The 12,679-nt window shown below is 49.1% G+C and overlaps 1 protein-coding gene across 1 annotated transcript; it reads right to left on the bottom strand.

The window, feature by feature from the left end:
- Window positions 1-1,031: 1,031 nt before the first annotated feature.
- DOK3 (docking protein 3) lies at window positions 1,032-12,564 on the bottom strand. The gene is made up of 5 exons (XM_082213380.1): window positions 12,131-12,564; window positions 8,429-8,719; window positions 7,169-7,262; window positions 4,342-4,514; window positions 1,032-2,170 (listed from the first exon to the last, which is right to left on the bottom strand). Exons 1-5 carry the CDS (start codon window positions 12,185-12,187, stop codon window positions 1,349-1,351), a joined length of 1,437 nt encoding a protein of 478 aa, XP_082069506.1. The 5' UTR covers window positions 12,188-12,564; the 3' UTR covers window positions 1,032-1,348.
- Window positions 12,565-12,679: the final 115 nt, after the last annotated feature.

The following is a 12,679-nucleotide window of genomic DNA, read 5'->3' as shown; positions in this document are numbered from 1 at the left end:
TGCCCAGAAACGCCAGAGAAATAAATGAAGAAGAGATTAGAAGGGAAAGGGAGGTTGGAATCTAGAGGTCTGTTGAGGGTCACCCCCATCATTCCAACTCAGGAATTTACTCTTTACAATAGGAAATGGCCACTCCACAACATAATTTAAAAGAAAACTCTCCTCACAATAGCACACGTTCCATTCACAACTGACTGGTCAGCAGACTGGTCAGAAAGCCACGCAGGGTCCACCTTTGTCTCCATGGGGCTGACATGGAGCAAGCTGGAGCTCAGTTACATGCAGAGGGCGTATTGCCCTCTAGTGCAAGAATAGAGCAATTACTTGAAGCTCGTCATACTATAGCATGCGAAAAAAGGGGGAAAAGAGGAACCTATGGCCTTTGATATGTTGTTGGACTACAACAACTTGCCATTGGCTATGCTTGAGTCCAAGAGGGCTAAAGTTTCCCCATCACTTCAATAAAAGGACGGTGCTAGGATACTAAATGGATAAGAACAGAGGAAGGTGCCTTAGGTCAGGCCATTGGCTATCTAGAGAGCCTGATACCGTACCCTCCGACGCGTCATGATGAAAATCTAGGGCACCATCTTCCGGGGCTGCACTACTGCATGAGTCATGTGACTCATGCAAGATCACGGCCCCGAAAAAGCACTTCTTTTAGGGTGAGATTGTGACGCCCCAAATGGCTGCCATGCTCTTAGGCGGTGGGATGTCCCAGTTTTTTCAGGACAGTTGAGGGCTATGTGATACTGTGCTGACTGGCATGGGTTCTCCAAGATGTCACATGGATGTTTTCCCCAGCCCTGCATCCAGAGATCCCAGGGATTTAGCACTTGCCAAGCAAGAATGCCCTTCACCACCGAGTGAGGCTGGCCCTCATAACACCAGCAAAGTTCCCAGGGGGTTTCCATGTGAAGATCCCTCCCTAGGAAGTGCAGCAGTGACAGGTGATCTCAAAAGCAAAAGAGCAAAGAAACAAAGAACCAAGCAGCATCCGCATCAACAGAGGGACTTGATAACCCAAGAAACGTTGTTTTATTTATTGATTGAGACACAAAGGAAAAAAGAAAACCCAAAATGTACACCTCACCCACCTGGTCCCTCAGATCCCCTTGTTCCCAAGCTTGACATGCCTCACCTGAGGAACCAAGGCTGACACAATGGAGTTGAGGGCATCTAACCAGCCTTGCCTCCAACGTGCCACTATCTAACGATTTGAGAAGCTGCATCTTGAGGTCACATAGATCCCGCCTGCCAAAGTCTTGATAAGGAGGAGGCAGAGGAGGAATAGCAGATTAAATTGGTGGAAGGGGCTCCCCAAACCCCAGGCAGCTGGAGGGATCCATCATGCTTTGTCCATTGAGCCTGCATTCTTGCCGGCTGCTTTGCTGGCTCCTCCATCCCGGCTCAACATGGTGACCAGCTTGTGCTTGAAGGCCCCAGCCCCTCTGGCCTTGGCCCTGGCCCGGCCCTCACCTCCGCTTTCGGGCCCCTGGCAATCCAGCAAGGGAGGAGGGCACTGGCTGTCTGGGGCAGGGTCAGCCCCCACAGCGCTGGGGTTGAAGCCAGGGTTACTGTTGGAGTGCCTTGCCACCACGGGGCTGTTGTCGTAGATGGGCGACCCCCCGTTGCTGCCGCTGCCCTCAGGGGAGTCTCTGTAGCCGAGGCTCCGAGGCTCCGCGCAGAGGGCCTGCTCCTCCAGGCTGCGCAGGTTCTCATAGAGGTGGTCCGAGCCCTGCTCTCTCCCCGCTTTGGGTTCTGCCTCTGCCTTGCCCGAGGCCTGGAATGGGAGAGGGAAGCTCTTGCCAATGGAAGCGTAGATGATGGGCGAGTCGGAAGCCTTGAACTCTGGAGAAATGGAGCGGCTGCTGCCAGGAGGCGCTGCCGAGTACCCCATGTCCACACTTCCCTTTGGCGTTCTTTCGTACAGCGGCTGCGCTCCCTCTGGGCTCTCTGGGCTGGTGGGCCAGGACCAGCCCCCTGCTTTCTGCACACAGTCCTGGGCTGGGGAGATGCCAGCTTTCTTGTCTCTCTCCAGAAGAGTGGCTTTCTGGCGGTCTATGGAGGCTGAGACAGCTCGGCAGATCTCCGCAGCCCGTACGGTGTTAAAGATAAAGAGGCCCTCTCCGGAGTCACAGCGGCGCCCGGCCTCAAAGGAGAACACCGTCTGGGGAGAGAGTGGGGGAAGAACACAAAGGTGATTCTCATACTTGGCCATCATTGATATCTCTGCTCAACTTTCCCCTGCAGCATCTAAGGCAAAGCAAATCAGAGCAGCACCAAACATTTAAAGCACACCCAACAAACATTCAAGGAACTCCAGAGAACCCTGGGAACTGTAGTTCTACAGTGCCCAGCAACCTCAACAAACTACCGTTTCCCAGGGTTCCTTTTTTGGGAAAGCCATGCGCTTTAAACATTGGATGTGCTTTTCATGTGTCTCAGCCCATAGTTGTCTGCTGATGCTGAGCCTCATTGGAGACAGAGCCAAGAAAAACAGACTAGATAGAAGTTGCTGATTTAATTCAATGGGACCTTTTAGCCCAGGATTATGATGGGCAGTGGCTCTGCAGCATCTCAGCCAGACATTTCCTCTTGCTATGCCACCCAAAATCCTTTTAGCTGGACATGGCAGCGATTTACCCTGGAAGAGGCCAGACTCAAGGGCAGCCCTACCATTAGGGCCAAGCAGGGGGGCAGGTGCTGGGGGAGGACAGGCGACACAGGCTGGTCCATTCAGGGCAAAGGGAGCCCTGTCCCACCAAACTCAGCCTGCCCTTAGCCAACCCCAACCTGTCTCCTTACAACTCGTCACAGGTGGCTCTGGCGCCACCTGCTATTGGTCTCTCTGCCTTCCTCCCGACCAGTCGCAAAGGGGCACCATTCACCACTGGGGGCAGGGCAGCAATCCACCATCATTCCTCCAAGTCCCTTAAGCTAGGCTGCCCTGCACTCGACCCCCTCCTGCCAGGATAGCCTGCTGCCCCCAGGAGTGTTGGAGGGTGCTGTGCCATTGCCAATGCTAAGACTCAGCTGTCAGCCCAGGTAGCTTCTGTGCATGGAATGGAAGGCCGTCATCTTGTCTTTGGCGTCCAGCAGCAAGAGGGCCATCTGTTTGGACTATATTTTCTCCATCTAGCCCAGGATTGCCCAGTTTAACTTCCCACAGCTCTCAGGCAGAGACTCTTCCCCATCGCCTTCTACCTGTTTCTTTTAACTGGAGATGCCAGGGATTGAATCTGGGTCCTTCGGCATGCAAAGGATGTGCAGCATGCTTTCAGCAGCTGATCTATGGTCCCTGCATATGAAATAGCTCTAACTGAGTCTAATCTGGATGGGTTCAGTGGCGTAGCGTGGGTTGTCAGCACCCGGGGCAAGGCAAGTAATTTGCGCCCCCTAACCCGTGGATTTCCGCCCCCTAACCCTAACCCCCAGATGTTCCGCCTGGTGCGGCCGGCCCCCCCTGCACCCCCCACGCTACGCCACTGGATGGGTTTAAAAAGTCCCAGGAGCAGGCAGCGAACTAAGAAGGTGGGTGGGGCAGCGGGAGGAAATATACCAGCCTCCAGGATTGTCATATCAGAAGAGTGGGTGGACAATTTTTTGTGTTCAAGTGAATGGTGAAATAATGGGAGGGTGAGCATTTCAACTCCTAGCCCAATGCACCAAGCCAGAAAAGGGTGGGTGTGAATTTACTAAAGATACTACTATTCGAAGAACAGCAGCAACACACTAAAAGAAGCATCACCTGAAGTGTGAGGTAGACTTATCTGCTATCCCTGTAAAGGTAAAGGGACCCCTGACCATTAGGTCCAGTCGTGGCCGACTCTGGGGTTGTGGTGCTCATCTCGCTTTACTGGCCGAGGGAGCCGGCGTACAGCTTCCGCGTCATGTGGCCAGCATGACTAAGCCACTTCTGGCGGACCAGAGCAGTGCACGGAAACGCCGTTTACCTTCCCACCGGAGCGGTACCTATTTATCTACTTGCACTTTGACATGCTTTCGAACTGCTAGGTTGGCAGGAGCAGGGACCAAGCAACGGGAGCTCACCCCATCGCGGGGATTTGAACCACCGATCTTCTGATCAGCAAGTCTTAGGTTCTGTGGTTTAACCCACAGCACCACCCGCGTCCCAGGTTCACTTATTTTGAAATCATTCTGTGGGCTGAAGGTGTGACCAGGGCCTGCTAACACAGCCCACTGGGAATGAGGGTACTCCCTGTCCTCAAGCTGCAGGACAAGACAGGATGTTCCCTGCCTTTGATGCTACTCCTGAGGGTAGTCAGTAGAGGACAGGTGTTTTCTGGGCCACTGGAGGAGGAAACAGACACAACATACCTTTTCCTGGCCAAATCTTCGGAGGAAGGCATAAGGCCAGGTATAGAGGGCTTGCCCTGAGTGCATGTCCTTCAGCACCAGGTGCTCAGGTAAAGTCGTCATCAGGTAGTTCCCTTTCAAGTGACATCTTGCAGATGCCTCTGTCGGGAAAACTGACACGGGGAACTCGCAGGCTGTTGAGAAGGCATTGCAAAAAGTCAACAAATCCCTCTAAAGCCATGCGTATTCTTAGTTTTAATTCCTCCCAACCCCGCCATGGCTCTGACTACACTCTGTGAGCACACTTTTTTTTAAAAAAAATAAGCAAACAAAAACTTATCAATACTGCACACCACCAGAGTACATTCATACCTTGGAAGTCAAACCCCCTTGCGAGTCAAACGTTTTGGCTCCTGAACGCCGCAAACCCAGAAGTGAGTGTTCAGGTTTGCAAACATTCTTTGGAACCCAAATGTCCAACGGGTTCCACGGCTTCCGATCAGAAGTCATGGCTTCATTTCCGAACATTTTGGAAGTTGAACGGATTTCTGGAACGGATTCCGTTCGACTTCCAAGGTACGACTGTAACCAAAACTGCACAAAATGAGTGGAGGTTGCAAAAATAAGATTAAGTAGCTGGGCACATGTGTTAGCTTATTTTGAAAACTGTATTCTCCTCAAGGACGTGGAGCAAACTGACAGGGGAGGAGCAAGTGGAACTCTGGTGGGAAAGGGATTCAGAAATCTGAAGAGGACCCCATGTTTTTGTTGTGCTATCTAAAGAGCCCTGACTCATTTTTTTTTTATGGTTGAAGACATTTTTGTGACTGCTTCCCTTCCTCTCCTCCTCCCATGCTATCCTAACTGCCTTGTGGAGTGCACAATGGTTGGAGCAGGTACTTTGTTTCAGAACTGCTCTGTTCCCTTCAGAAATATATTCCCCCATTCCATCAGAATATCCACTAGTGCTTGTGAATTTACATCCTTCAAAAATGAGACTCCTTTTTTAGCTTGCCCATCTGCCTCAGTAAATATAGAGTCACTGGGGCACAGAACAGTGTGGGAACAGCTAAGGAGAAACTCCTATCTAATAATAGGAGCACACAAAGCTGTTTGTTTTACGCTTCTTGTCAAGAACACTTTGCCTCTAATTGTCCGTTTTAGAGGGTCCTTTCTTTCTAATGCCAAAATCATCTAAAGAGACACATGACACTCTATTATTATTATTATTATTATTATTATGGAACACTTCACGAATTTGTGTGTCATCCTTGTGAAGGGCCATGCTAATCTTCTCTGTATCGTTCCAATTTTGTAGTATATGTGCTGCCAAAGCGAGCACTGCACATGACACTCTTGAAGAACAGTGGGGTAAAGCTGTCAGCTCAAAAGAGTTGGGTGACTCCAGTTATTACAGCGTTGAACTTTGGACCCCTGGTTTCAAATCTTTTCATCTCAGCTATGGATTCACTTTCTGGGTGGGGCTTGGCAGCCATACCTCAGTTGGCAGATTTTTTTTGGGGGGGGCTATCAGTAAAGGGAGGCACGTTGTCAATGATCCAGCTCTACAGTGAAGAACCTTCAGCTTGTGGGTCTATTCTGCCCCACCAGGCCTGTCCCAACAAGCCCTTCTCATCTCCCGTTCATCTCACGTCATTTTCTGGCTGGTTTCATCATTTTCTGGCTTTTACTATTAGTCAACTTAGCGTGACTACTGGCTCAGTCAGCACATCTATCACATTCTAAGGATCAGAATCTAATCATTATGTTTTGTAAGTCAGAGGTATATAGAGTTTGTTAAATAAAATAGATGAACTGAATAGATTGGTGACAAGCACTTGAAGAGCAGGCAGAGGGATCTCTTTATCTCCAGTGTTAGTGCTGAACACCACCGCACTTTGATGAGAGATAAGAGCAAAAGGCAGCGTGCTGTGCTGGAGGGGGTGGGTGGGAAGAAATGCAGCCTTATACTCTCATTCTCCCATCCTAGCGCTAAGGAGCTAAGGTCAAGATTGAGAGATCCTATCTAAAGAGCAGGCAGATGGATCTTTCCAGTCACCCTAGTGCTGAGGTAGAGAGCACTGTGTGTGTGCATGTAAACACATGCCTGTGTGCCAGTATGTCTGATGTGGGAAAGTGCATGTATATGTGACCGCATGCATGCATGCATGCATGTATGCATGTGTGGGTGCTGTTTGCCTGCATGTCAGGTGACAAGGTGGGGGTGGGCAGGGGGAGGTGCTAACAGAGGAATTTTTCTTGTGTTGTTTTGCTCCATCCACTTTTGCCCCCACCCACCATTGGAATACAGCCTCCGGATAGTTGATTAAGTTCAAATCTGGCCTTCAGGCTGAAATAGGTTCCTCACCTCCAATTTACCTTATCCCATTTTTGCCAGCATGGGGGTTGGCTGTTTGGGTTTTCACAAATGTCCTACCCTTTCTCAAACATGGGTTCCCGGATGTTGTTGGACTACAACTCCCATCGCCCCTGACCACTTTTCCTGGTAGCTAGGGATGATGGGAGTTGTAGTCCAACAACATCCAGGAACCCAAGTTTGAGAAAGGCTTTAGGTCAACTTTGAGTAGCGGACTGGAGCCTGTGCAGCAGAGATGGGAAATCTGTGGTCCTCCATGCTGAATGGGGTTGATGGGAGTTGGGAGCAAGAAGAGGGTTGCATGTTCCCCACTGCCACCATTTTATAGCACCTGCAGCTGCACCAAACCTCCTTACAAGCCTGAAATTCCCAGAAGGGCTCTCCTTTCATCAGCTGCCACTTGGGAGTACAAGAAACTGGTGTTTTGTTCCAGGTCCTTCACCCCCCCCACCCTGCCCCTTAGGCACATACTTTCTTGCCAGGATGAGTAGATGGTGTTCTCCTCCATGAGGGGCTGTGGGCTGGGTGTGTTTCCAACTGAGCCGGACGAGGGGGCAGGCATCCTCTGTGTGCAGCACAGCAAAGGGGAAATGAAGCAAGGAGGATATTTCTCAGATGAAAACCATCACAGAAACAGAGAAAGGCAGGGTGCCTTGTTTCAACATTTGGATTATTCCCTTTGAACCTCAACGTGAACACAAAGACAATTTCAACCATGTACCCATCAACCCTTGTTCCATTCTTACGGGCCAGAAACATCCCTTTAGCTGTTCCACACCTTACTGTTCTTATGAGCAACTAAAAACATTGATCCTCCCATTCAACTCTAATATGTTCCCTTTTTCTTCTTCTTGGTCTCACCAAGGATCTGTTTACTTTGCAAAGAGCTTAGTTGCCAGCTCTGCATAAATACTATTTCCCCGTGAGCCATTCTTTTTCTCGCTCAATTTCAGTTTCACCATTACTAAAGCCCCACCATCATTAACAGAGCATTCTGCCTGCATCAAGAACATCACAAACTTATTATCTTCCTCATGTAACATCCTTGGAAACCAGGCTGCTATTTTCTTCTTTTTAAGTGGCAACAAACAGGAATGAAATGCCCAAGAATTTATTGAAAAGCAAAAATTGCGCAAATTATTTGCACATTAAGGCAGCAATTCTGTGTATACCTATGTGGGAGTGAGCGTCACTTAACACCGTATATTCAAGTAAATATAGATAGGAGTGTCCTAGAAGGTTAAATTCTTATGCATTCTTGAATGTATACCCCATTAAAATCACTGAGACAATGTTCTGAATAACATGGGTTGAGAATAGGCTGCAATACATCATGTCAAGGGAGATTTCAGACCCAGTGGCCATGCCCAGAATTTCCAGAGCTTCATCCCCATCTACATTCCCAGAATAAACCTAAGGATATTTTTTTTGCAAGAATATATAAACCCTTGTATTCAGAACCTAACCAAAAAAAGACACAATTAAAAGTACTTATCATTAAAGCAAGTGGGCAGGGAACATCTGCCACCATGGCAGTCAAATTTAGGACCTTTTCAGTCAATGGAATACAGGTCAAAAAGGACTTAGGAGGTCATAAAGTCCAACCTCACTGAGGGCCAGAAACTTGCAGCTGCAAGCCACCTCTAGAGGAAGCAGCTTGGCCAGGAGGAATTTCCCTATGGTTCAGCGAGACACAGGGCCTTCCCACTGAAGATATGAAGAGGTCAATACCTGAAAAGCCAGCTGGCAGATACATTCGATCCACTCATCTGCTTGATCCGCTGCCAGCAAGCAGTTGCGCTCCATCATGCTCAGGAAGAAGGCCGTGGTGTCCTTGGGGGAGCTGTGCTCACCTGCCCGCTCCACCGAGACACAGTCCGAGAGGCGGATCACCTTCCGCTCGCCCTTCCTCAGGGTGGCCTTCTCCGCTGCGGCCCCTTCACGCCCTTCGAAGTACTCGAGTCGTGCGATGCCAGAGGGGCTGTCGGCGAAGAGCTGGGCCCACACTTTCCGCCAGACCTTCTGTGAACAGGGGGCAAGGGGTGACAGCACACAATCAGGGACAGGCACCAGTTAACAACAGTCTCCACTAGGAAATGCACACACAGAGGAAAAGGCCTCTTTAACAGAAGCATTCTCACAGGAAGGTGCGTTACCCAAGCAGAAATGTGATCCTCTCTGGGGATTTATTGTTCCGTAGGGTCCTTGCCAAGAGCAGGTGGAAGTACAGTATATGGAATCAGAGGTTACGAAGAATTCTTTGGCGATTACCTCTCTTAGGCAATTGAATGCATAGAGCCACACATCTGCACAGACTGCAAGCATTAGTGGGATTGCTGTGTAAATACCACAAGCCCTCAATTTACACAGGGGATTGTGCCGAAAGCCAAAGTTGTGTATAGTCAAAACACATTGGTACAATGGGAGGTGAGACTGCCAAAGTCTTTTTTCCCTGGGTGCCCCAACCATTTTTATTTATTTTTGCCAAGTGCGTAAAGCTGAACGCGTACAAGTTAAATGTGTGTAGATTGTGGGCTTACTGTGCAGGAATTTAGCATCTTCTCCTCCTGCAGCCAGCTGCTGAAATCATACTTTTTTTTTTAAAGCAAGTTTCTAAACCTCATGGAAATAAAAGAAAGCCTGGAAATGTGTGTGAAGTGTCTGGCGGAAGCCTCAGAAGCCCAAAAGACATGTGTAAAGCTGACAGCCAGTAGTGGTTTTAGGGCTGTGGTCTATAATATTTATTTTTATATTATTTCCTAAAATTTATGCACTGCTTTGATTGTAAAAACAACAACACCCTCAAAGGAGTTTACAAAAGATAAAAGAGTAAAATCGGGAAAATTCACAATCCTACTTTAAAACATGAAGAAGTGAAAACGCTAAAACAAATGATGTCCACATTCTAAGCATCTGGGCAGGCTTGTCTACTCAACAATGTTTTTAGCAGGCACTGAAAAGAGCAGTGAAGGCGGCAGGGCAATCTAAAGTGTAGGCGCTCCCACCTGAAATGATCAAATTCTTACAAATGTGGAACAGGCATTATGTGGCACCTGCCAATCCTGCCATTTAAAGCGGTCACGTGGGCACGTGTGGGGTAAGGCGATCTTGTAGGTAAACAGTAACACTTTGAACCTGCCCCAGCATCAAATCAGCAACCACAGCAGATCTCTGAGCACAGGTGTTATATGGTGCTGCAGCTTCTGGATCAAACGCGAGGGAAGCCCCACATAGAGCACAATCCAGTCTAGAAGTAAGTAGCGCATGAACCACTGTGGCAAGGCTTTCCCAGTCCAGGAATAGCCGTAGCTGTCGAATCAGTCACAGTTGGTATAGTGGCCCTTTTCTCTTCCAGCTCACCTAACACCAGACTCCGCTTTCCCCCCGCCCCTTTCTCTTCCTTTTCAAAACAGTCCAATTTCTTTCACGATTGGTATTCTATAGCAGGACAAGTGGAAGCACAAATCTTCCCGGTGCACAAATGGCATGCCAGCTTGAGGTCTACCTATGTAGCCACCAAGTTGCTGTTGGAGAACAGATATGTCAACCTGGCTGGCCCATGAGAAAAAAAACTCCACTTTGGTCTAACAATAAATAAATAAATCTAAGCCGTGGAGATATGCCAAAGCATCTTTTTTAAAAGATGTGTGTCCTAGCACCCGATTGGAGGTGTTACTGCAAGCAGCCAAGCATGGGTGCACACGTGCACAGCACTCCTCCTCTGTTAAACCCCCTTACTGGGTAGCAGGTACACTTTGTCTCTGTGAAGCAAGTAGTAAGAAAGTCAATCTAGCAGTGGCTAGAAACAATGGTTGGCTTGGCTCCCAAGTTTATGTGCCTCTGGTGATGACATTGCAGGGTTTGGATGGTGGTAGGTTGGGCTTGTTTGTTGTTTAAAGTAGTTGGTTAGCACAGAGTCTTAATAGCCAGGAGAAGAAGGGAGTTTTCACCCGTACACTAGAATACAAGGCAGGCCTGGTATTATCAGCGGGCGAAGCTCTATCTCCCAATCTACTCTTGTGACAAGGAGGACTAAGAAGGATGTCAGCACCAAATATGGAAGACACCCACAGGGCTGTTTCTCTCTTCCCTCTACCCTAGAGTGTTCATTTTAGACAGGGGGAAGGAAGATACCTTCCCAGTGCCCATGGGGAGTAACTATGGCTACTTCCGTAAAGTCAAGTTTGCTGAGTAATAAGAACAAGATAGCAGGTCAGCAATGCTGCCTGAACCCTTTAGACCTTAGCATATATCAGCTGCAGACATTTTCAGTCTCGCTTTGCCAGTAGCCATTTGCCACAAAGCAATATAGCCACTTTTGCGATCTAGGTTTCTTAACAATGTGCGATAGATGTAGAACAGTGATTAAGAGCACAAGCCAAAAGTCAAAAAGGCCTCATTTCAAACCTTGGCTTGTTGTGTGGACTCAGGAGTTATTTTTGGGGGGTGGGGTGGGGGGAGAATATTGACCTACTTACAGAGGAAATGTTAAGGAATACTTTTAGAACACCTCCAAGGAATGAAAAAATATCTAATTGTGACTGCCTTTCGGTGTGGGTGGTGTCATTTGCTAGCCCTGGACGTTAAAAAGGCAGGTGACCGAAAATGAGAGAACCACTGAGCCATTTCTTTACAGCCACCTTGCCATATCCGCTGCACATGGGCAGCCACCGAGGGGCTCTGGCACCACAGCCAATTCCACCCTAGGGGAGCCTAAGGCTTCAGCTGAGTTCACTAACACCTGCAACATGATAGATACTTGATCAGAAAGAAAGAAAGAAGAGAGAGAGAGAGAGAGAGAAAGAAATAGATAGATAGATCCAGGTCAATCCCCAACCCCAAGAGATAGGACACAGCAACATGGCTGCCTTGGTCAAGCAAGTCCCTTGACAACAAACTATAAATGGGCCAAAGTACACGCACCCAGTTCTCTAGAAACCTCCTGCAGCAAGAGAAAAACCAGGCACTGGGGGCCCCACTTTTAAAAGGCAGAACCCCATAGGACCACCCCTGCACACTCACGCTCAGTGGTGGTTTCAGGCCAATCCTACTTATTTTATGTGCTCTCTCTGTGTCTCTCTCCCTGCCTCTCTCTCCCACACACCTTGCTTCAGGTACACCCCTTATTTCACATAGCATTTTAATTTGTTAATTATTGAGTTTATTTATATTCAGTTTGGCTGTACATTCACAATATAGTAACATGACGAAGTAGAAGGTAGGAAAGACACCGAGCAATGACAGCTCCTGCAGGCACGCTCTTGCACTACAGAGGGTGTAATCTCAGGCCTTAAAGAAGGAAAAGCTAGGAAATATGCTCCCCTGCATTTGACGGGACCCAAAATTCCCACTCAACCCACCCACCCATACAGCAAAGGCTCCCTGGGGCCAGACACTCCACCCACCAAATCAGACACACACACACCCATTTACCTTCCCAAATTTGGGGTGCTGGATGTATATGATCCCATCTTTCACGGGACACTCCATGGGGCAGGCTCCGATGGGGCAGCCCAGTGAGGAGCGAGGCAGTCTGCAGGCTCCGCAAGCCGTTGTGGCTGCCACAGGGATGAGTCAGTATGTACGATAGCGCTGGCAACTTCCTCTGCCTGCTAACTTCCTCTTTGGGGCCTGCCTGCACATAGGGAGCTGCAAGAGGCAGAGCCGTCCCAGGAGACACAGGCTCTCCCAGGGGACTTCTGGCTTGATGAGCGTTGGTGGGCTAACAGCTTTCTCTTCCGGCAGCTGCAGGGTAACTGCAGAGTGGGCCAGCCAGAGGCACATGACATGGCTGGGGAGAGACAGGTGGGGTCACACAGAGAAGGCTGAACGTCCCTCTCTGAGAGGGGGCGCAGAGTGTCTCGGAAACCACTACCGGAGCTGGGGAATGGAGCAGCACAGGACTTGCCAAGCAGAACAGCGCTTGCCCAACACAGCCTAACCATAGTTACTGACGCAATGGCCTATTGCATCACTGCCCTG

This window comes from Podarcis vaucheri (assembly GCF_965113315.1).
Source record: "Podarcis vaucheri genome assembly, chromosome: 2".
Lineage (NCBI taxonomy): Eukaryota > Metazoa > Chordata > Lepidosauria > Squamata > Lacertidae > Podarcis > Podarcis vaucheri.
The sequence above is the reverse complement of the archived record's forward strand: the minus strand, read 5'-3'. Positions and strand labels throughout refer to the sequence as shown.

Excerpts from the sequence above, each read along its gene's own strand:
- DOK3 (XM_082213380.1), bottom strand. The coding sequence starts at position 12,187 with ATGGAGTGTCCCGTGAAAGATGGGATCATATACATCCAGCACCCCAAA. Across the intron at positions 8,720-12,130 it reads AGCACCCCAAATTTGGGAAG|AAGGTCTGGCGGAAAGTGTG; the intron begins GTAAATGGGTGT and ends CCCTGTTCACAG. Across the intron at positions 4,515-7,168 it reads CTACTCATCCTGGCAAGAAA|CCTGCGAGTTCCCCGTGTCA; the intron begins GTATGTGCCTAA and ends CCTTCTCAACAG.